Source organism: Rhinatrema bivittatum, chromosome 11 (assembly GCF_901001135.1).
Source record: "Rhinatrema bivittatum chromosome 11, aRhiBiv1.1, whole genome shotgun sequence".
Classification (NCBI taxonomy): Eukaryota; Metazoa; Chordata; class Amphibia; order Gymnophiona; family Rhinatrematidae; genus Rhinatrema; species Rhinatrema bivittatum.
In genome coordinates, this window is record NC_042625.1 from 3,594,770 (window position 1) to 3,617,685 (window position 22,916).

General features: G+C 45.8%; 1 protein-coding gene across 1 annotated transcript in view; it reads right to left on the reverse strand.

Moving 5' to 3' along the window:
- TBCB (tubulin folding cofactor B) overlaps positions 1-12,571 on the reverse strand; it is a 143,998-nt gene extending 131,427 nt beyond the window's left edge. Inside the window, exon 1 of the mRNA XM_029571028.1 lies at positions 12,179-12,571. Coding sequence (XP_029426888.1) covers positions 12,179-12,286 — 108 coding nt within the window. The 5' untranslated portion in view covers positions 12,287-12,571. The remainder of the gene's footprint in view (positions 1-12,178) is intronic.
- Positions 12,572-22,916: the final 10,345 nt, after the last annotated feature.

Genomic DNA, 22,916 nt, shown 5'->3' on the forward strand with positions numbered 1-22,916 from the left:
GGAAATACCACATTGTCATATGCTGTCTGTCTGTATGCACAAAGGTTTGTTGCATAGGCAGTATTGTAAGGCATGAAGGCATAACTCATGGCTCAAAGCTCAAGGAAGTTGATGTGAAATTCTGCATGGAGCGGAATAGATGCATATTGGGGTGAGAAGATGTTAGTGCGAACTCTGCAACCCTGAGTAAATGCGAGCATGAGCAGGACCAGTCTAGGTTTTGGTTCTAGATCTGCAATATGGATCAGGGACGAAAGTGGTTGAACAGCTTAGGTCCACTGATAATTGAATTTCACTGAATCTTACTCATAGCAAATTTTGGATCTATGAGCAAGTGCATGGTGAAAAAAATACCGTGGCCCAACAATGAAAGAATTGAGGGGCTGAGGTTATGTTGTATGCGCGCAGAGACATACTGGAATTTGTCAGAATGTCTGCGCTGTTGTTGGACAGGAAGTTCGTTGTGACTGTGGTGTCCAGAAGTGTTCTATATGGGATTTATGGTAATTAACAGCAATTCCAGGTAGTAGATTTATAGTGCGTCATGAAGAAGATAGAGCTCCTTGCTTGGATTAACTGTTAGGCAGCTGTCCATGCAAGGAAAAGCGTGAATGATGTTTTACACCGAGGAGAAACAGCAGTCACTGCTAGTGATTTAATGAAATACCCAAATTGCCGAAGCTGGTGCAACCGGCAGAGCTTGGGATGGTAATATTGTTGACTCACCATGAAGCACATAGAAAGATTAGAGGAGAGATGCAACCTACATACTGTGGTATGGAAGCATGGTGACGAGAGATATCATTTTACCTGCGCCTTCTGAAGAAATTGATATTTCTGAGGTCCAGGATGCGCGGAGTGTAACTACTTTCTGTTGAAAGGAAGAATAGTGAAATTAAAACTACACCCCCTCCCCCCCGCTGTGCTTTGAAGCATCCGTGGGATTGTACCCTGAACCTTGGTACAAAGTGGAGTGGCTGCTCTGATATCCGGCAAGTTGAGAGACCAAGAGGTGTCCAACTTGCAACACTGACCTAATCTGGATATCATGTAATCTCCCACGGGAGCGTGAGCGGTAAAAGTCTTACCCGCATTTCTGTGTGCTATACAAGAAAACGTCGAGACCTGTCACCAGGTCTCGAGGTGGACTTGCAATTGAGACGGTGTTTGCTGAATCTTGTGCTTAGCAGATTAGCGAATGCATCTGGAATTTCGGTCCTTAATTAGGAACCATAAATCAGAGTATTAATCAGTAGAGTCCCATTGCTGACAACGGGAGGATGTCCTGATGTAATCCCAAATGATTGGTAGAGAAGTTCTCTTGGTATTGTGTCCGACATAGCTGGCAATAACGATATGTGATACTAATACGGTTCTTGGAAGACCAGACGACCTAGAACCTTTCGAACTACATAACCCGATTTAGAGAACAGGTCTCAATGGGATTGTCGCTGAAGCGGGATTAGAGTAGAGTACTTACCATCCGTCGTGGATCGCAGAAGGACGAGCCGGCGAAGATTGATGGCTCCATGGATTTCAGGAGTCATCAAGGGATAGCTTGAAGGACATAAACGTCCGACTCAACTCTGTAACCTGGTATGGTAGCACAGGTACAGAGGAGACAGGCTGAGCGTGTTTGGTGCTACCACAGGGCTATGTGGAGGGTCAGAACCCCAACCGGTGTCGGTGGGGGAACGCCTCGGGTACAGGGGAGCCATGACGACTCATGAACCCGGCCCTCTTTGCAGCGGCTCGATGTTATCATGACGCCGGTGCAGAATTCCTCGGAACTCAGTCCGGTTATTCTGGAGCACCGAGGACTACCAGCACTGTGTGGAACAGTGGCGGTGGCAGTAGCGATGTTGCTCAGCCTGGGCATTCTCCAGCACCAAGTAGGATAGCAACGATGTGCTGGATGGCGTCGGTGGCGGACGGTCACCGTGCCGGTGACAATGAGTGCCACGGTCCTTCCCCAGTGCCGAGGTAGATGCCCTTGCTGTCTTGGATGGCGAATGATGACAGACTGTCAGTATGCCTGCACTGCTCCTGGCACTATATAGAGTCGTAGGCTAATACAGGGCTTTAGTAAAGAGCACTGTGTTTAGGTGAGGGCATTGCGTGTAGGTGCTATGTCAGTATTGACTGTATCGATGGCGGCATGGAGCGGCCTTGAGGGTATCGTCAAAAATTTATAAGAAAAAATGTCGATGGCCCAGGCAGAGCAACGATAACAATGACTGAGGCATTGACGGCATCGGTATAGATCTCAATGGAAACGATGTGGCATCGAAGGATCGAATAGACATCGATGGCATCAGGAAATCGATACCGGCATCGACGGAATCGATGGCCGCATCGATAGGGACAAGGACACCGATGGAAACACGTTAGCGCTGACAGCACCGATGGAAACACGTTGGCGCCGACGATGGCATCGATGGAACTGACCCGGGCATCGATGGCACCAACGACACCAAGGTGTGCATCGATGGCATCCGCCCAGGCATCGATGACACCGATGGAAAAAATCAGTGCCATGGATGAGGGACCGTGGGTGGAGGGGTGTCGAAAAAGGCAGGACAGCCTGGTAGGGGGTCCCGATGGGGGCATCAACTGCATGAAGGTACCGAGGTATGAATTCGACAGAGGCCCTGGCGGCAATGGTAACTGTAGAAGTCCCTATCCCACTAGCGCTAATAACCAGGCAGAGGGTCACGGGAGGACACTTGCAGGCTATGTGGGGCTAACTGTGAAAACATAGGGAGAGGGAAGGCCGCAATTCGGTTGGTAGGTCGGGGAAACCATAGTGAGGTGACAGGAACCGACCGAAAAACAGGGCATAGTACTCACCGAGCGTCGATTAAAGGTACGCGAAGGGAGACCCGCACAGGGAAAAAGCGTTTGTGAAGTAAAAGTTTGTTTCCGTGAGGAAAAATTGTGAGAATTTCTCACAGAGCTCCTAACCGCTATGCTTACTGCAGAGCGGAAAAAAGAAGACTGAGGGGAGACACCTGTGGTCACAGGGATAATTGCAGGCTGAGCATGCTCAGTGCACTCAGTGTGCCAGTGTCAGTCAAAGCTTTGTAGAAACGTTGACAAAGGTTTTCCGTAGCAGGGCTCCGTCCACTGACGTCATATGTGAGGACTACCATCCTGCTTGTCCTATGAGAATCCAAGTTTTCATGCAGGAAACGCTTTTTTTCTGCGCTTAGTTTCCTCAGCAGCCAAGGCGCAAATGAAAAGATAAGTGTACTAGCCACTTGCATTCCAAAACTTGATCAGCTGGGCTGCCATTGACGAAGAAGCCGTCTGTGCTAGAGTGGCAAGCACATCCTCTTCTGAAAACCAGATGGGCTTACTCTCACTAGTGAGTGGCATTGTGGTTTCAGCCACAGCTGATTCCAACACACTCCACACTGGCACAGTCCTCACCCTCAGCACTGATATTACTTCTCTTTGCATCAAGAGACTGCTTTCCATCACAAACTGGTCTTTTCTTCTCAGCGCTGAAGCGCTCTGTGTCGAACAAACCAACGGCGCCTTGGTCAAGGTGCTCAGAGTAAAAGGGAGTGACTGCACCTTGGCCTGCACTAGCATGCTTTGCACCAATGAAACCAACAATGCTAAGACTGGAATATCTGGGAAGCACAAGTTCCTTGGATCCATGAGCTGCGCTGGAACATTCCTACTTGAAACAACTAACGGTCCTCTCCTTGGCATCAAGACTGGATCTGCTCCAGCAAAACTCTACCCTTATGTGCTGATTTCTTTGATGGCAAGGGAGATTGTCCTAGAGAGGATCCCTTGCAACACTTAAGTGCTCTTCTTGGCACCTCCTTTTGGACCCTTGGCTTCCTGCTAGGTTCAGAGCCTGATCTGATGCAGATCTGGCACAAATAGGGAAGGGGAGCTTGCCCAGTAGACTTGCAGGAAGAGGAAGAGACAGATTTCTGACATAACGAAGCTTCAGATGGCACAGGGAGTCCGAAGAGGCTTTGCTCTGTGAGATGGAGTGGCTACGCTGCCTGCCCTCATTGTTAAGGCTTCAGAGCCCTATCAGAGATCTTCTGTAGAGCCTCCATTTTCCAAGCAATGGACTATAGTGACCTGCGAGACATTCCACCTGCAAATTAGGAAATTTGGGGCATCATGGTCTGGGCCCAGGCTATGGTAGCAATTAGTGAAGGTGTCTGCGATTAGACATGAGATGCCCACACTAGTAGGTCATGAACCGGCTAACTACAGGTTTCTTTGACTTGGATTTTTCCATCAAATTTTCTCTATTTTTGGCTAAAACTTAAAAAGTTCTGAGGAGCTGCCAAAGCAGCAGTGGAAAAAGGATTTACAAAACTTGAAAACCCAAGCAAAAATTAGTAATATATCTAAATTTTAGAGACTGGGAATCTGTCTGTGCAGTAGCTTGGTTAAAGAAAGACCCAAGGACTCACAAGGCAGTAACTGCATGCATAACTCCCTACAACCTCAGCTGGGAGCTGGATCCGTGTCAGAACCATCAAATGCTGTCACCCAATGGTTATGGATGATTTAATCCTGTTTGTCAACAGAGAACCCAACTGACTGCGTATATCCCGAGGACTGATTTTAGAACTACTGACCAAAAAGGATAGAGGTCCATATTCAAAAGCATTTAGTTGGATAACTCAGCTAAATTCTAGCTAGCTAAAGTCAGGGACATTCTGGGGGTGTAACTAGGAGGAGCTAATTTAGCCAGCTAAGTCTGTTTGGGCAAAAGAGCAGTCCTAAAGTTGGGCCGGATATATTCAATAGTGTGGCTGCACTATTGACAGAATAAAGAGTGGGCAGTCATTGCAGGGGATAGCTACTAAAATGTTAAGAACCTAAGAACATAAGAAATTGCCATGCTGGGTCAGACCAAGAGTCCATCAAGCCCAGCATCCTGTTTCCAACAGAGGCCAAACCAGGTCACAAGAACCTGGCAATTACCCAAACACTAAGAAGATCCCATGTTACTGATGCAATTAATAGTAGTGGCTATTCCCTAAGTAAAATTGATTAATAGCCATTAATGGACTTCTCCTCCAAGAACTTATCCAAACCATTTTTGAACCCAGCTACACTAACTGCACTAACCACATCCTCTGGCAACAAATTCCAGAGCTTTATTGTGCGTTGAGTGAAAAAGAATTTTCTCCGATTAGTCTTAAATGTGCTACTTGCTAACTTCATGGAGTGCCCCCTAGTCCTTCTATTATTCAAAAGTGTAAATAACCAAGTCACATATCTACTCGTTCAAGACCTCTCATGATCTTAAAGACCTCTATCATATCCCCCCTCAGCCGTCTCTTCTCCAAGCTGAACAGCCCTAACCTCTTCAGCCTTTCCTCATAGGGGAGCTGTTCCATCCCCTTTATCATTTTGGTTGCCCTTCTCTGTACCTTCTCCATCGCAACTATATCTTTTTTGAGATGAGGCGACCAGAATTGTACACAGTATTCAAGGTGTGGTTTCACCATGGAGCGATATAGAGGCGTTATGACATTTTCCTTTCTATTAACAATTCCCTTTCTAATAATTCTTAACATTCTATTTCTTTTTTTGACTGCTGCAGCACACTGAGCCGACGATTTTAAAGTATTATCCACTATGATGCCTAGATCTCTTTCTTGGGTGGTAGCTCCTAAAATGGAACCTAACATCGTGTAACTACAGCAGGGGTTATTTTTCCCTATATGCAACACCTTGCACTTGTCCACATTAAATTTCATCTGCCATTTGGATGCCCAATCTTCCAGTCTTGCAAGGTCCTCCAGTAATGTATCACAGTCTGCTTGTGATTTAACTACTCTGAATAATTTTGTATCATCCGCAAATTTGATAACCTCACTCGTCTTATTCCTTTCCAGATCATTTATATATATATTGAAAAGCACCGGTCCAAGTACAGATCCCTGAGGCACTCCACTGTTTACCCTTTTCCACTGAGAAAATTGACCATTTAATCCTACTCTCTGTTTCCTGTCTTTTAACCTGTTTGTAATACACAAAAGGACATCGCCTCCTATCCCATGACTTTTTAGTTTTCGTAGAAGCCTCTCATGAGGGACTTTGTCAAACGCCTTCTGAAAATCCAAATACACTACATCTACCGGTTCACCTTTATCCACATGTTTATTAACCCCTTCAAAAAAATGAAGCAGATTTGTTAGGCAAGACATCCTTTGGGTAAATCCATGTTGACTGTGTCCCATTAAATCATGTCTTTCTATATGCTCTACGATTTTGATCTTGAGAATAGTTTCCACTATTTTTCCAGGCACTGAAGTCAGGCTCACTGGTCTATAGTTACCCGGATCGCCCCTGGAGCCTTTTTTAAATATTGGGGTTACACTGGCCACCCTCCAGTCTTCAGGTACAATGGATGTTGCAAGGTTTGCATCAAACAACTTGTAAAATGACTCCCTAGAACAGGGGTTCTCAACCCAGTCTTTGGGACACACCCAGCTAGTGAGGTTATCAGGATAATTACAATGAATATGCATGAGATAGAGATTTACATACAATGGAGGCAATGCATGCAAATTTCTCTCATTTATATTCATTGTAGGATATACTGAAAACTCAACTTGTGGGTGAGTCCCAAAGATTGAGTTGAGTACCACTGCTCCAAGTGAGATCTCACCTAATCTCTCTAATGGCTCTGGCCATTGCCTTGCTACACTCTTTTGCTACTTTAAGATCATTAGCTATGATTACTCAGATCTCTCTCCTCCTTGGCAAATATCAGTATTTCCTCCCACCACTTACCATTTCCTTGATTTCTGGCACCTTTAGTAATTAAAAAAAAAAAAATCCTAAACTGCCAAGTATTCTAAGAAAGCTTGAAGCACTGTTGATCATCCCTTATTCTGTCTATTCCCCTTCAGAGGTGTAGTGTGCGACAGATCTTCATCTTACCTGCAAAAAGGCAAATGTTTCCTGCCAACCCCTCTGCTATATTGATCATAACACTGGGCACAATTGGGCTCAGGACAGATCCCTGAGGCACCCCCTCTGATCATCCCTCTTTTCTCAGAGTCAACACCTTCTTTTGCTTGCTGCCCAACCACCCTGGGTCTCACTCAAACTGCTCAGTTTATGAATGAGCCCTATATGCAGGATAGTACACCTGCTGAAGTACACCACCTCCAGTGCACAACACTTATCTAATGCTCCATTCACACAATTGAAGTTTGTCAGAATGGCAATTTCTAACAGGCTGATTCAGAACAGATCGCGGGAGAATGGGCGCTCTGTGTTGAGCACCTGCTCTCCCAACACACGCCCGGCCACCTCATCTGGGCATGCGATTCTATATTTAAAAGAGGGGTCGTGCTAAAAGGAAGTGCTAGGGATGATTACACACCCTTAGCACCTCCTTGGCCCAGGAGAGATGGCTCTGTCAGTGGATTTAGGAAACGGATGCTCAATTTTACCAGCATCGGTTGTCCAAACCCGCTGACAGCGATCAGTTAAGAAAACGGATGCTGGTAAAAATTGAGCTGTTCTCCTAACCAGACCGGCTGGCATTTTTTTTTTTTTTTTTACATTTTTGGTTCTTCCAACATAATATTGCTAGGATATTAAGTCGGAGGGTGTACAGAAAAGCAGTATTTTCTGCTTTTCTGAATACTTTTTTGGGCTGCTCATTTTACTTACAGAATGCCAGGTGACTAATAGCCTCATCAACATGTATCTGCATGGCCGAGAGCACTTTGGAGAATTGGCCTGTAAATGCAGAGAACATAAGAAAATGCCATACTGGGTCAGACCAAGGGTCTATCAAGCCCAGCATCCTGTTTCCAACAGTGGCCAATCCAGGCCATAAGAACCTGGCAAGTACCCAAAAACTAAGTCTATTCCATGTTACCATTGCTAATGGCAGTGGCTATTCTCTAAGTGAACTTAATAGCAGGTAATGGACTTCTCCTCCAAGAACTTATCCAATCCTTTTTTAAACATAGCTACACCAACTGCACTAACCACATCCTCTGGCAACAAATTCCAGAGTTCAACCGTGCGTTGAGTAAAAAAGAACTTTCTCCGACCAGTTCCAAATGTGCCCCATGCTAACTTCCCCAGTCCCTCTACCATCCGAAAGAGTTTATTGTTAGCTCTATACACATTTTCCAGTAGGGAAGTCTGCACCTGCAAGCTCTGTGGGTACTTATGGATCCGCAGTACAAAGGGAAAAGCCACAGGGAATTTCTCTTTGAAAATGAACTTGCAAGTTATATGGGGCACTAAGAATGCCCCCCCCCCCCCCCAGATGTTGCTCTTAAGTACTTGCTGATACTTTCTCCATGGACTGTAAAAGCTACCTCAACAGCAGGGCCAGGTGCAGAAGCTTGACTTAGAAATCAACTCATCCACTCCCATATTAAATCACTCACCACATGTTCGAGATCTAGGTATCATGCTAGACAATCAGCTCAATTTTAAAAAATTCATAAGCACAACCACCAAAGACTGTTTTTATAAGTTACAAGTCTTAAAAAAATTGAAGCCTCTTCTTTATTTCAACGATTTTCGGATGGTCCTACAAGCCATTATTCTATCAAAAGTCGACTATTGCAATTCGCTTCTCTTTGGCCTTCCATATTCATCCATCAAACCCCTCCAAATGCTACAGAACTCTGCAGCCAGAATCCTTACCAATACGAATAAAAGAGATCACATCACCCCCATTCTCAAGCTCCTCCACTGGCTGCCTATAAAGCAAAGGATCCTATATAAAGTACTCACCGTAATTCATAAATCCATTCACAATATCTCTCCTCTTCAATTATGTAACCAACTACGCCCTCACTCCTCCTCTAGACCCATCAGAGGAGCATATAAAGGCACACTCTATGTACCTTCAACAAAATCCTCGCATCATAAACGTGCCATATCTACAGCAGGCCCCATTCAATGGAATGCGCTCCCACCAGACATTCGGCTTGAGTTCTGCCACTCTTCATTCAAAAAAAAAACTTAAAACCTGGCTCTTTAGCCAAGCTTTTCCAGGACCATGATCATCATTTTTTCCCCTCCAACCAGCAAGAACATATCTTCTTCACAAACCCCCATTTTCCATACCACTACCTACTTCGGTATCTAATCTCTTGCTGCAGGACACTTGAGACTTTCTCACTTATACGTTATAATTTTTATGCTCAATAAGACCTGTCAACTTAATTGTTTAAGTCTTTTTTTTTTTTTTCTCCTTTATCTTTTGGTCATCAATGTTACAACGTTATTGTTAAATTTTGAACTTATGTACACTGTTCCAAGTTTCATAACCTTGTTCTATGTAATGCCTTTTGGCAATTTTCATGTTCTGTTTCAATGTAAACCGATGTGATCTTTATTTCATATAGGAACACCGGTATATAAAAATCTAAAAATAAATAAATAAATCAGACCCAAATCTGAATGGCACTACACAACACTTGCCACCGAGACACCAGCCAACCAAGTTACTCCCCCACTTTAACAAAGTTTATACCTATGACATCCTAGACCCTGACCTCTGCCTACCTCCTGCTTTTGATTTTAAACTACATGGTCTGCTGATTACTTGAGCTTAGATGACCATGATATGCTTCCATTGTATGCAAATATATCTTATGTATATTCATTGTGGATGTCCTGAAAACCAGACCAGTTTGTGACACTCCAGGCCCAGAGTGCCCTATCCTTGACATAGCGAAACACTTCCCCCTATTTATAAGAAAATGCCATACTGAGTAAGACCAAGGGTCCATCAAGCCCAGCATCCTGTTTCCAACAGAGGCCAAACCAGGCCACAAGAACCTGGCAAGTACCCAAAAACTAGGTCTATTCCATGCTACCATTGCTAGTAATAGCAGTGGCTATTTTCTAAGTCCACTTAATTAATAGCAGGTAATGGACTTCTCCTCCAAGAACTTATCCAATCCTTTTTTAAGCACAGCTATACTAACTGCACTAACCACATCCTCTGGCAACAAATTCCAGAGTTTAATTGTGCGTTGAGTGAAAAAGAACTTTCTCCGATTAGTTTTAATTGTGCCACATGCTAACTTCATGGAGTGCCCCCTAGTCTTTCTATTATCCGAAAGAGTAAATAACTAATTCACATCTACCCGTTCTAGACCTCTCATGATGTTAAACACCTCTATAATATCCCCCCTCAGCAGTCTCTTCTCCAAGCTTAAAAGTCCTAACCTCTTTAGTCTTTCCTCATAGGGGAGCTTATTATTTTGGTAGCCTCTCTCTGTACCTTCTCCATCACAATTACATCTTTTTCGAGATGCGGCGACCAGAATTGTACACAGTATTCAAGGTGCAATCTCACCATGGAGCGATACAGAGGCATTATGACATTTTCCGTTTTATTCACCATTCCCTTTCTAATAATTCCCAACATTCTGTTTGCTTTTTTGACTGCTGCAGCACACTCAACCAACAACTTCAATGTGTTATCCACTATGACGCCTAGATCTCTTTCTTGGGTTGTAGCACCTAATATGGAACCCAACATTGTGTAATTATAGCATGGGTTATTTTTCCCTATATGCATCACCTTGCACTTATCCACATTAAATTTCATCTGCCATTTGGATGCCCAATTTTCCAGTCTTACAAGGTCTTCCTGCAATTCATCACAATCTGCTTGTGATTTAACTACTCTGAACAATTTTGTGTCATCTGCAAATTTGATTATTTCACTCGTCGTATTTCTTTCCAGATCATTAATATATTTAAAAGTAAGGGTCCCAATACAGATACCTGAGGCACTCCACTGCCCACTCCCTTCCACTGAGAAAATTGTCTATTTAATCCTACTCTCTGTTTCCTGTCTTTTATCCAGTTGCAAGCCACGAAAGGACATCGCCACCTATCCCATGACTTTTTACTTTTCCTAGAAGCCTCTCATGAGGAACATTGTCAAACGCCTTCTGAAAATCCAAGTATACTACATCTACCGGTTCACATTTATCTACATGTTTAATGCCTTCAAAAAAGTGAAGCAGATTTGTGAGGCAAGACTTGCCTTGGGTAAAGCCATGCTGACTTTGTTCCATTAAACCATGTCTTTCTATATGTTCTGTGATTTTGATGTTTAGAACACTTTCCACTATTTTTCCTGGCACTGAAGTCAGGCTAACCGGTCTGTATTTTCTCAGATCACCCCTGGAGCCCTTTTTAAATATTGGGTTACATTAGCTATCGTCCCTCAAGGATTCTGTAGCCATTTCCATGAGGAAAACCAAGATCTCTCTATTTCTTACTCTGGGGATGTAGTGGTCCTATCAACATCCAGCAGATTAAAATTTCCTACTATCCACCAACCCCCCCTTCCACTGCAGTCTTACACATGTAGTTTGACAAATTTTCTACCCAGCTGTTTTGCCTATCCCTGAGGTCTGTAGATCACACCAGGATAAATGGAAGTGAAATTCTTCTTTCCAATATAACCAATCATTTTTAGATTGTCATACATGGAAAATGTTTGTAATGATTTTTATGCTGTTTAGTAATTGTATTGGATCTATCTATAAATAAAATTAATATATCCCCCATATTTAAGTTTATTAAACATTTTCATTTTTATATGAAAAGAGATACTCCTCTTTTTCTGTCTACCCTGTCCTTCCTGACTATAGACTAGTCTGACTATATCCCAGTTGATATTTTTTATGTTACATCTTTGTAACAGCAAGAATATCTAGATCTACCTCTGCCATTTGGACCTACTCCTGGACTTCCCTCAGTACAACCTTGCATCTATCGCTGTCCTCTTCCCTATAGTTTACCAGCAATTATATAAGTACTTATTCTTTGGGTTCCTTCACTAACACTTAATTTGTTTGCAGGGGGAGAGGGGACAACCCAATGTAATTAACTTCCATGTGCCATCCCCTCATCTAATTTAAAATTCCACAAGATGCAAAGCGTTTATACAGTAAAAATTAATCCGGGTCTTCACATAATCTCCGTTTTTGCCCTCTTCCCTCTCAATTTCTATCTCCTTCCGCTTAGGCTCCTAATTTCTGCAGGGAATATGTTACCACGTCCTAGTTTCTGAAGGCACCCAACTGTACATTATATTTACAGTCTCTACTCCCCTCCATTTAACAGCATTATAGGAGCCACCACACAGTCACAACCAGCCCACAGCATCCGCACACACCTTGAGCTCGGCCAGGGTCAGCCCCCGGTTGTAGCGCTTCTGGGCGGTGAAGGAGTTGAGAGTACTGCTGATCAGTATATTCACCGTAGGGGATGAAACCACCGACATAATGAGGCCGGGGAAAGCGGGAACAAAGACCCCAGAAAGGGAGGAAAAGATGGATATGCAGCGGAAGCAGGCCAGAAACAGCGAACGGAAACCAATATCGCCAAGTAGGCAGGTCCCAGGAAATTCGGCTCCTTTTTAAAGGTATCGATCTTTTTCATCTGGTGCGGGATTTTCCGAGCATTCTTCACGACAGAGAAGCAGAACTCTCTTCCGGCTCACGCCCCCGTTCCGCGGCGGCCAGCATGCTACAACGCACGCGCGGGGTGAAAGGGCAGGACTGCTCGGCGCATGCGTACCAAGAAAGAGACGTCACCGCCCGCCCGCGAGAAGCTCCCGCTCTCGCGGGGACAAATAATACTGCGCTTCTTTGTGGAAATTGTTGCACTTGCTGCTCCTGTTTCGGGGGTGATATGTGCAAGTAAGGTTTGCAAAAAAATAAGTAACCATTTTATTATAGATAATATTTTTTCGTGAACCGTGCCATGATATAAATATTTGTACAGAACGTAGGGTAAGTACCCGAAAAGCGGGGCCAGCGCTGGCCGTTTTGCTGCCTTATGCGAACAATCACTGTGCTGCCCCTGCTCAAATGTTTTTTTTTAATAGCTAATTTTTGTTTTTCCAATAACATAGAAATAAAAATAACATTCCATATTTACTGAAAATTTTATCCTGCCAATTCTGCGCTTGGTAGCAAAGTAAAACAATCATGTAACCCCTTTCCCACCAACTAACAAGAGCTTGGGCTCAGTTGGGCCTGCTCGGGATAGACTGCCACCCATATTCCTGATGCTCTTTCCTGAACAGGGGGAAAGAATCACTCTTTCAAGACCCTTAAATCTTTGTACTCGCAATCCTTATCATTCCTATGACACTATATGACATTCAGCGCTGTAAAAATACACGAAAAGCAGTCCCTGCTGTATAAGGCTTACGATCTAATAAGACAATCATACAGAACAACTGAAAACTACACTATTCAAAAAAATCCTTCCACTGTTTAAGCTGGTGCATACTAATCTTGGATCTGATAGCAGTCATTTAAAAAATAAAGACCAAAACTCCAAAAATCACTTACAGATACAGTCACTTGTACAAACCACAGTAATTATTTGCACTTTGAGATGCCAGTTCTCTATTCTCAGAATATGCTGCCCCTTAGATACTCCTGTTATAGTAACAGAACAACATATAGGCTGATGCAATATATCGTGCCCTGGCTCAACATGCAATTGGTTGCATGCTTTTGATGCACATCCATAACTCCCAATGCATCCAAAACACACGTCCAGTCGCGCGCATAGGTAATAGTACTCATCACATGTAAATGCATGTTGATGAGGCTATTACCTATTCTGTCCAATGCAAAAAAAAATGTGCACCCGATATGCACATTTTTACTTGCCAAAATTAAGGCCTGCCCTGCTTTTCTGCACTTCCTCCGATTTCATATCGTGGCAATATGAAGTCGGAGGAACTAAAAAATAGAAATGTTCCCCCAAAACAAAGGATGCCGGCAGTCAGATTAGGAAAAGGGACGCTCAGTTTCCTAGCGTGTAGCCAGATGGACTCAGGCCCAATGGGTATTGTGCTCTTCTGCTAGCAATTGGGAGACGGAGTCAGATTTCAAAGCTGACGTCACTGTAGATATACCCCTGCAGTAACCTCAGCTCTTCAGTATCTCTCAGTCTCCTAGCAGATGCGGACACTATCCCACATACTAAAATAGTGTTAAGAATTACAGCAAAGAAGAAACAAATTTACCTTAAGGAAGATCGAGCCCCGCTCTCCTGAGGTGATACCTAAGGGTCCCTTCCCCAGTTGAGAATTCCTGAGGTGATCTCCGATATCCCTCAGAGGTGTGCCTTGGTCTGGCAGCCGGTTCCCAGTGTGGACTTAGCCCCCCCCAGTGTGGCTGAAAGGCAGCGGGTGCAGAAACGAGCGCGGCGATGAAGGTATTTCCCTCTCCCCCGCAGCTGGAGACCATCTGGCAATCAATCAGTAAGCGCTGAGACCAGGTAAGGAAAAATCTTTAAATTCAGGTCTCCGGACACTGTGAAGGAAAGTGGATGTAGCTCCCCTTCTCTGGCTCCCGAATCACCGATCCAGCCCCATCTCTCACAGACAAAACATTTTTAAAGATCTCTAAAAACAGGATCTGGCATAGAAACAGCCAAGGAAGATATTTTTATGTGAAGATGTCTACCCCGAACAACTAAAAAGGAGCGAGAAAAGGACAGAGAAAGATCCTGGCCCACTGATCCGCTGTCCGATGAGGACCTCGGAGCTATAGAGTCGCTGGTACCAGCTAATTGGGCTGATATCAGGGCCGCAGTCGAAGCCCTAGAGCCCGAATTAAAAAAAATATCTAACCAAATATGCGATCTTACCACTTCTATTGCCGGATATGAATCTCGTTTCATGGAACAGAGAGTCTCTGATGCAGAAGATGGCCTCCAGATCACGCGATCGGAGCTGGTAGCCCTGAAGACAATGCTTGAGCACCACACTGATCGCCTCGAGGACCTGGAAGACAGGTCCCGGCGATCGAATCTTTGATTCATTGGGCTGCCAGAATCATTAGATGAAAGGGAGCTACCCCAATTTTTGGAATCGTGGCTGGTCAAAGAACTCAATCACAACAAAAATAACCCACTACCACTGTATTCCAGTGTACCGAACCGTTTAGCAACAATATCAACAATAAATGGTACCACAGGTATAGTTTAAACACATTACGTTTGTGCACAACCAAATGTATGTAGGCCCCTTACTTAAAGGGTCTGTATTGTGCAACAGACTCTATTCATGTATAGGGTCACCTTGCTTTAATTTAAATTAACTCTTTTTGATTATTTTCTTTTTATCATAAAATCGATAGTCACACAATCTCCGTAATTGTAAGGAGGGGACACAAATACTCATCTACTCCATGGACTACCATGGAGTAGATGAGTATTTGTGTCCCCTCCTTACAATTACGGAGATTGTGTGACTATCGATTTTATGATAAAAAGAAAATAATCAAAAAGAGTTAATTTAAATTAAAGCAAGGTGACCCTATACATGAATAGAGTCTGTTGCACAATACAGACCCTTTAAGTAAGGGGCCTACATACATTTGGTTGTGCACAAACGTAATGTGTTTAAACTATACCTGTGGTACCATTTATTGTTGATATTGTGGTCAAAGAACTCGACATTTTACCGGCGCGCATCGGCTAGGCCCTAAAAGGCCACAATAAGAGCAACCTTGTGTCGTGATTGTGAAAATTTTAAATTTCGCACACAAGGCCAAAATCCTGCAAGCAGTGCGAAGAGGGAAAACTCCAATGTATGATGGTAAGAAGGTCCTCATCTTCCAGGACTTTTCCACGGTTTTATCCACTCAGCGGCACACGTTATCGCCCTACTGTACCCAGAAGCTTAACCAGGGATTTCGCGCCATTATTGTGTATCTGGCCAAAGTCCGTGTGACCACTCCGGCGGGACCACGTTGGTTCTCCGATGCAGGGACGCTGCGGGATTATATCTCCTCTCTGGACGGTACATCAGCCAGTGCTCGGCGGTCCCCTGAAGCCCGTGAAACATACTCCAAGTCCGGGGCCTATGCAGGCTTCAGTTCAACATGATCGCCGACGAGACCGACCTGTGCGGATTATAAATTTCTCCATTCCACCGGCATCAGCTGGCTCCTTTCTCAGCTGTAAAGTGGTGTTATTTTTTTTTTCTTCTTCACAGTACCGGCTGACTTTCCATGCTTTACTGGACTGCTCTTCCATTCAACTGACAGTCACTGGCAGTGTTTCATAGAGCGGAGCTGGCCTGTTAAGTGCATTTATTGGGGTTTGAATCCCATCCTTGACAGTGGGATGAGTAGCTGGTTGCGAGATATACAGGGTTTGACATGTCCGGTTTGTTTGTTTATGTTCTGTATATATGTAACCTTTTCTACCTTTGTGGTAGTTTTGTGATGGTAGAGGGGGCTGGGTGGATGGGTTGGGGGCAGGGAGTGTTTTAGTGATTCAGAACCTGGGGTTTAAAAATGTAAGGTTAGGGGGTAGAGAGGGGTGGGAGATGGTTGCCTGGCAGGGGAAAGGGACAATAAGGGGTCAGGAGGGGATTTCTTGCTGGGGTAGAGGGGTGGGAAGGGGAGTGGGAGGGGGGTCTGGGTTTCACTATTGGTACGATGGTATAATTGTTCAATGTTTGTGCACTGTGGGGTTCATTGGCTCACAGGTCCTCGAGGTGGCTCATGCTGGGAGGGCCACTCTTTTTCACGATTAGTACGAAATACAGTCTGATGTCATTGATACTCTGTTAGGATGAATAGCCGAGGTACTTACATTTTTTCCTGGAATATGTGTGGTCTTAATACTCCCATTAAACGTTCTAAAATCCTGCAGGCTCTGAAGTGGAAGTCAGCTGAAGTGGCCTTTCTTCAAGAAACGAACCTGACCGATACAGAACATATGAAGCTCCTCAGGGCTGGGTGGGTTCCCTACATTTTGCGTCAGCCAGTACTAGATCTGCCGGAGTTGCCATTCTGCTGCGGACGTCCTTCACAATAAAGGTCATTAAAGAAATTAAAGATCCCCAAGGCAGGTATTTAATCCTGGAGACCGAATTCAATCATTCTCCTCTAGTCCTGTGTAATATTTATGCCCCGAATGTGTATACAGCCTCCTTTTTTCAAACACTGCATAAATTACTCCTTCCTTATATAGACACTGCAGTGGTATTTGGAGGCGATTTCAATGCCATCCGTGACCCGGTCTTGGATATGTCCTCGGCTGCCCAAGCCGCTGGGGCCTTCAGTAAGGGGATAAGGTTTTTGGAAAATACCTTGCATCTTGTGGATGTTTGGTGTACCTTACATCCCTATGAAAGGGACTTCACCCACCTTTCCAGAGCGCATGCGATGCACTCCAGATTAGACTACTTTCTGATAAGTGCGCATTACTTTTCCAGGGTTTCTGCCGCTGGGATAGGCGATATTGTCAGATCATGCCCCGATATGGGTAGAGTTGACCCAACCCCTTGCTGACCACACAGCCTACCACTGGCGGTATCCTTGTTTCCCAGGAGAGGATGTTTCGTTCCAAGAAGAGATGAGAAGTGTAGCGTAGCAATACTCACACAGGCGTGTAGTAAGGAGACTACTGTGAGAGTCGCAGTGGAGGCCCGAGGCAAGGGTAGCACTGGAGAGTCCGTCAGTAGAAGCAGCGAGAGTACTCACTAGCTAAACGATGGTAAAGTTCCCAAGGAAGGCCCTCCGATGAGCGGATAGCCCTGAGTGCAGCAAGGCCCCTGAGAAGCGGGTACCTGAGGCACTCAGCAGGATCACAGGAACAGCAAAATGGAGCGTCTCGAGTAGCGGAATTGAGCAAGTAGGAAACCCCTTGCTAACTCGTTGATAGGAAGGTCTGGTGAGGTTTTATCCACGTAGGCGGTGATGACATGCGGAGGGGACACCCCCGAGGTTCCTGCCATGACGTGAACAAGAAGGAGGGAGGCGCGCGCGAGCCCTAGGTCACTCCGGAAACAAGATGGCGACCGGGATTGCCCATGCCGTCCCGGGAACGCCAGGGAGGTCGGCATGTAGAGGCAAAGGCGGCCATTCTTGATAGGAGCGGGACTGAAGGCAGAAAAGAGGTGAGCAGCAAAGGTCACAGCCGTCTGCGACCAACAGGCACAACAGAAGAGAAGAGCCTTGGGGGTGGCTTGCTGGAATGGTGGCTACTACCTGGTGTTTACTACCCTTACTCAATAAGCCTTCACACGGTTAATCAAAATTGCTCTCTGCTTCAACAGCAGGGGGAAATGTGGAAAAGAGGATTTACATTCAGACAATATCCAACAAGGCATTGATCTGGCAAGCCTGGGTAAACAAGCATCGGGGTAACTTGTTTGATGCAGCGGTTACTACCCTTAACCATTAAGCCTTATGCTCACTTTTGATGCAATTCTAACATTACTTTCTGTATCAATGGCAGGGGGTGGCAGGAAATTTGAATCAAACAGTTACCAACAAGGGCCCTGAACTTGGTGGTTGGTGAAACAGCTAAGTATGGGAAAATAAGAGTGGGAGCTTGCTGGGCAGATTGGATGGGCCGATTGGTCTTTTTCTGCCGTCATTTCTATGTTTCTATGTATGTTTCTATGTTTTGTTGTTTACCACCCAGGGCCATGATATTGGCAGTATACAAATAAATAGAAGTGGTGATAGCTTTGGCAATATAATTGTTATGCCCGTCGGTCGCAGACGGCTGCGACCACTAATGCTCACCTCATTTTGTGCTACCTTGTCATCTTTCGGGAGAATGGTGGCCTCTCCAACCACTGCCAACCTGTCTGGTGTCCCCGAGACAGTGTGGGCGCTGCCAACCTCCATCTTGCTCCAGGGATTACCTAGTCGCGCACAAGCCTCTCTTGTACACGTCATGGCGAGAACTTCGGGGGCGTCCCCTCCGGATGATATTATCACCCTTCTGTACTTAAGCTGACTGACCCAATGCTTTGATGAGTTAGCAAGGAGTTCCTCGTTGCTGAATCCACTCCATTCTTAAACTTCCGGTTCCTGACTTACACTTAGATTGAGACACTTGAGTACCCGCTCCTCGGGGGCTCCCCCTCATCTCTGCCTATCCGCTCCTCGGAGGGCCTTCTTGCTTTGAACTGCTACCGGTCCCGCTCCCTGGGACTTCTCCTGGAATCTCATCTTGTGAGTACCTCACTTCTACCAACTTCTTCGTTACCAAGCCTCACTGTGGGATTGTCCGGCATACCCTGTTGTCGGGCCACTACCGTGTCACCCCTTACAGGAACCACTCCAGATACCCTGCGCTGCAGGGCAGTTCCGTTCCACCGCTTCAGTGACATCATCGGGATTCCTGTACCTCAGACTTCATCTCAACATCTGAAGATTCGGCGTACCCCGCTCCGCAGACCACTACCTGATCTACACATCTGAGGTATATCCTACCTACTAAGAGACTCTGGCATATCCCGCACTGCAGGCCACTACCGGATCTTCACATCCAGAGTTATCACCTTGGGTATACCCCTCTGCTCAGGACTGTACTTTGCTGCACTTCCTGCTCCGCGGGCTGTGTCATTCTTTTCTCCTAATAAAGACTATTCCACCGCTGTGTCTGCCACGCACTGAGACCGCCTCTCACCTCGGCCCAGGGTTCACACTCCTACAAGTTAATAACAATAATGTTACCTGGCCATCCTTCAACTGTTAGGAGCTTCTGTTACCTGTTGAATGAAATAAAAAAGACCTAGCAAAACACCTACCTTAGCAAGGCTAAGGAATCTCACTTTTACCTTCACACTCAGAATTTCAGTTTATAGTCCTGTATGCTTGCTCACTTGTTGCTTTGAAGTATGAAATCTTATCCTTTCAGTCATATATATTTGTGTATCTAAGAGGTCTGTAGTTTGGAGCAGTTCCTTTGTAGAATCTTATTGCTTAGTGTATAAAAGTAAACCAGACCAACAAGAAATGATTACCCAAAGATCTAATATGATGTTACCAATCAAGAACCTCCAGATATTTACTTGTTTTCCCCTTCCTTGTACAAAGCAGTATTTTCTCCAGCTAATGACTAGTAGTTTTTCCTTTTAGACAATACATTGAAATCCTCAGTTCAGTGTGCAGAGGTGGTCAAAAAAGCAAATAGGAATGATCCAAAATAGAATGGAGAATGAAACACATTTTATTACTAGCTGTACCCGGCCACGCGTTGCAGTGGCAGAGCCAGGTTAAGTGGAAAAGAAAGAAAAAAGAATGGGGATAACCGCCCCCTCCCCCCCCCCCCGAACATGGACGCAAGAACATCCCCACACACACACACACCCCCCCCCCAGGCCCGCCAATACCTGTCAAAAATGGTAGTCGGTGGAGCGGGCGTTCGTTCCGGCATGGAAGTATTAGTGCCAGGCCCTCGGCAGCCAGCACTGAAACTGTCTCCGACGGCTGCTAGAACTTACTCTGTCAGTGGGGCGGAGCAATGGGAGCGGTCGTCTCGCTCAGATAGTAAGGGCGAAGGTGCGCCGGTTGCCAGTCCAGAAAATGGCGTCGACGGGCCCTCGCCCTTACTATGTCACATGGGCTACTGCCGCCATTGGTGTTCCCGAGTGTCCTAGTAAGGGACAGAGCCGTCGGCGCCATTTTGATTGCTGGCAGCCAACAGCCGTAGTGTATATGATGTGTCACGGAGCAGTGTTGCCCCCCCCCCCCCCCCTCCCCGCTGGAGCAGCCCAAACTATTCTGCAGTTTTGCGTGCGTTCTGAGGGTGTGGGCAGTAAGTAGAAAAGTCATGGGTGTGGGGGGTGTGAGGAGGGTGTTTTTGTGTGCGTTCGTAGGGTGTGGGAATAGCAAACATGTGGCATGTGAGTGGCCTCCTGGTGTAGCATGCTGGTATTTAGTGGGTTTTTGTGTGTTTTGGGAGGGTGTGTGAAGTAAGTACAATTGGCATGTGTGCGGGGGGGTGTGAGGAGGGTGGATTTGTGTCTGGTCGGAGGGTGTGTGAATCCCAAACATTGGTCACGTGTGTGTGGGGTGTGAGCGTTTGTGCAAGGTGTAAGAGCTTGCACTTACGTCCAGCAGATGTCGATGTTTTGTGGAACCAAATTTTAAAACTTTTTTACCAGCCCCCGGTGTGACATATATGTAATGTAAGTGTAGAAGAACCTTGCCGTATGTGTGGTGAAGCTTGTGTCCAAATTTGAAAGCAATCGGTTCACGCGTTGCTGTGGCTGAGCCTGGTTAAGTTGAAAAAACAGAACAGAGCAGTAAAGGTTACAGTTTGTGTGGTTTTTTTTTACCCCGAATGAACAGCACCAGCAAAGAACAGTTTAAATATGCAAGCACACCTTCCTGGCCCCCTCACCCCCAACCCGGCAAAATAGAGCAACCCACGCTACAGCCCCCCTCTCGGGAGATGTGGAGAATGAGTGCCCCCCTCCTGTGAAAAACGCGTGGTGGAAAATGAGAACGGTCCCCCACCGTGCTCCTCCCCGGCTACCTGTGTAAACTGCCAGCCGGTGGCGAGGGTGTGTGCTAGGGTTTGTTCCGCCGGCTGCCATGTCGCAAAACTTCACCGGTGAAAGATGTGCGTCAGGATTCCTGACCTAGTAAGGGCAAACGTCCGCTGAGGATATGGCGCCGACGGGCTCTTGCCCTTACTATGTCACATGGTGTACCGACGTCATTGTTGTCTCCGTATAGCATAGTAAGGGCAAGGTCCGCCGGCGCCATTTTTGTTGCTGGCATCCGACGGCCCTACTGAATGCGATGTGTCCCGGAGCGTTCCTGTGGTGCCGGCGGAGAAGCACGGACTTGTTTCAGGTGTAGTGTGTAATCGGAGTGCAGTGCGTGGGTGGGTGTAAGAGGGTACTTTAATTTAAAATCGGAGGGTGTGTGAAATGCGTGGCTTCCCAATGTAGCAGCCAGGAATTCGTGTTTTGGTGTGTTATGGGAGGGTGGGTGAAGTAAGCGACATTGGCAGGCATGTGGGTGGGGGGTGTGGTGTGATGAGTGTGGATTTCTGTGTGTTATGAAGGAGTTCACCGCAGTTCACCCGCTCCGGACCCCGGGGGCTTCTCTCACTCCACGTGGCGGCCGCCATTACGGGCCTGCTTCCCTTTGGTCTCGCGCGTGCGCCCAGCTCCTGGAAGCCCGGCCCCGCCCGCGCTGCTGACGTCACGCCCAAGTCCCGATATAACCAAGAAAGAGATCTAGGTGTCATAGTGGATAACACATTGAAATCGTCGGTGCAGTGTGCTGCGGCAGTCAAAAAAGCAAACAGAATGTTGGGAATTATTAGAAAGGGAATGGTGAATAAAACGGAAAATGTCATAATGCCTCTGTATCGCTCCATGGTGAGACCGCACCTTGAATACTGTGTACAATTCTGGTCGCCGCATCTCAAAAAAGATATAATTGCGATGGAGAAGGTACAGAGAAGGGCTACCAAAATGATAAGGGGAATGGAACAACTCCCCTATGAGGAAAGACTAAAGAGGTTAGGACTTTTCAGCTTGGAGAAGAGACGACTGAGGGGGGATATGATAGAGGTGTTTAAAATCATGAGAGGTCTAGAATCGGTTATTTACTCTTTTGGATAGTAGAAAGACTAGGGGGCACTCCATGAAGTTAGCATGGGGCACATTTAAAACTAATCGGAGAAAGTTCTTTTTTACTCAACGCACAATTAAACTCTGGAATTTGTTGCCAGAGAATGTGGTTAGTGCAGTTAGTATAGCTGTGTTTAAAAAAGGATTGGATAAGTTCTTGGAGGAGAAGTCCATTACCTGCTATTAAGTTCACTTAGAGAATAGCCACTGCCATTAGCAATAGTTACATGGAATAGACTTAGTTTTTGGGTACTTGCCAGGTTCTTATGGCCTGGATTGGCCACTGTTGGAAACAGGATGCTGGGCGTGATGGACCCTTGGTCTGACCCAGTATGGCATGTTCTTATAACCGGCGTTCAGACTCTCTCTCAATGCCTTGCAACGAGGTTCACAACTCCTTAGTTGTTCTCAGTTGCATTCCTGTTGGTCTCCACGTTGCCTGCTTCTGACTCCGGTTTGCTTCTGACTCCGCTTCAGCTGGCTG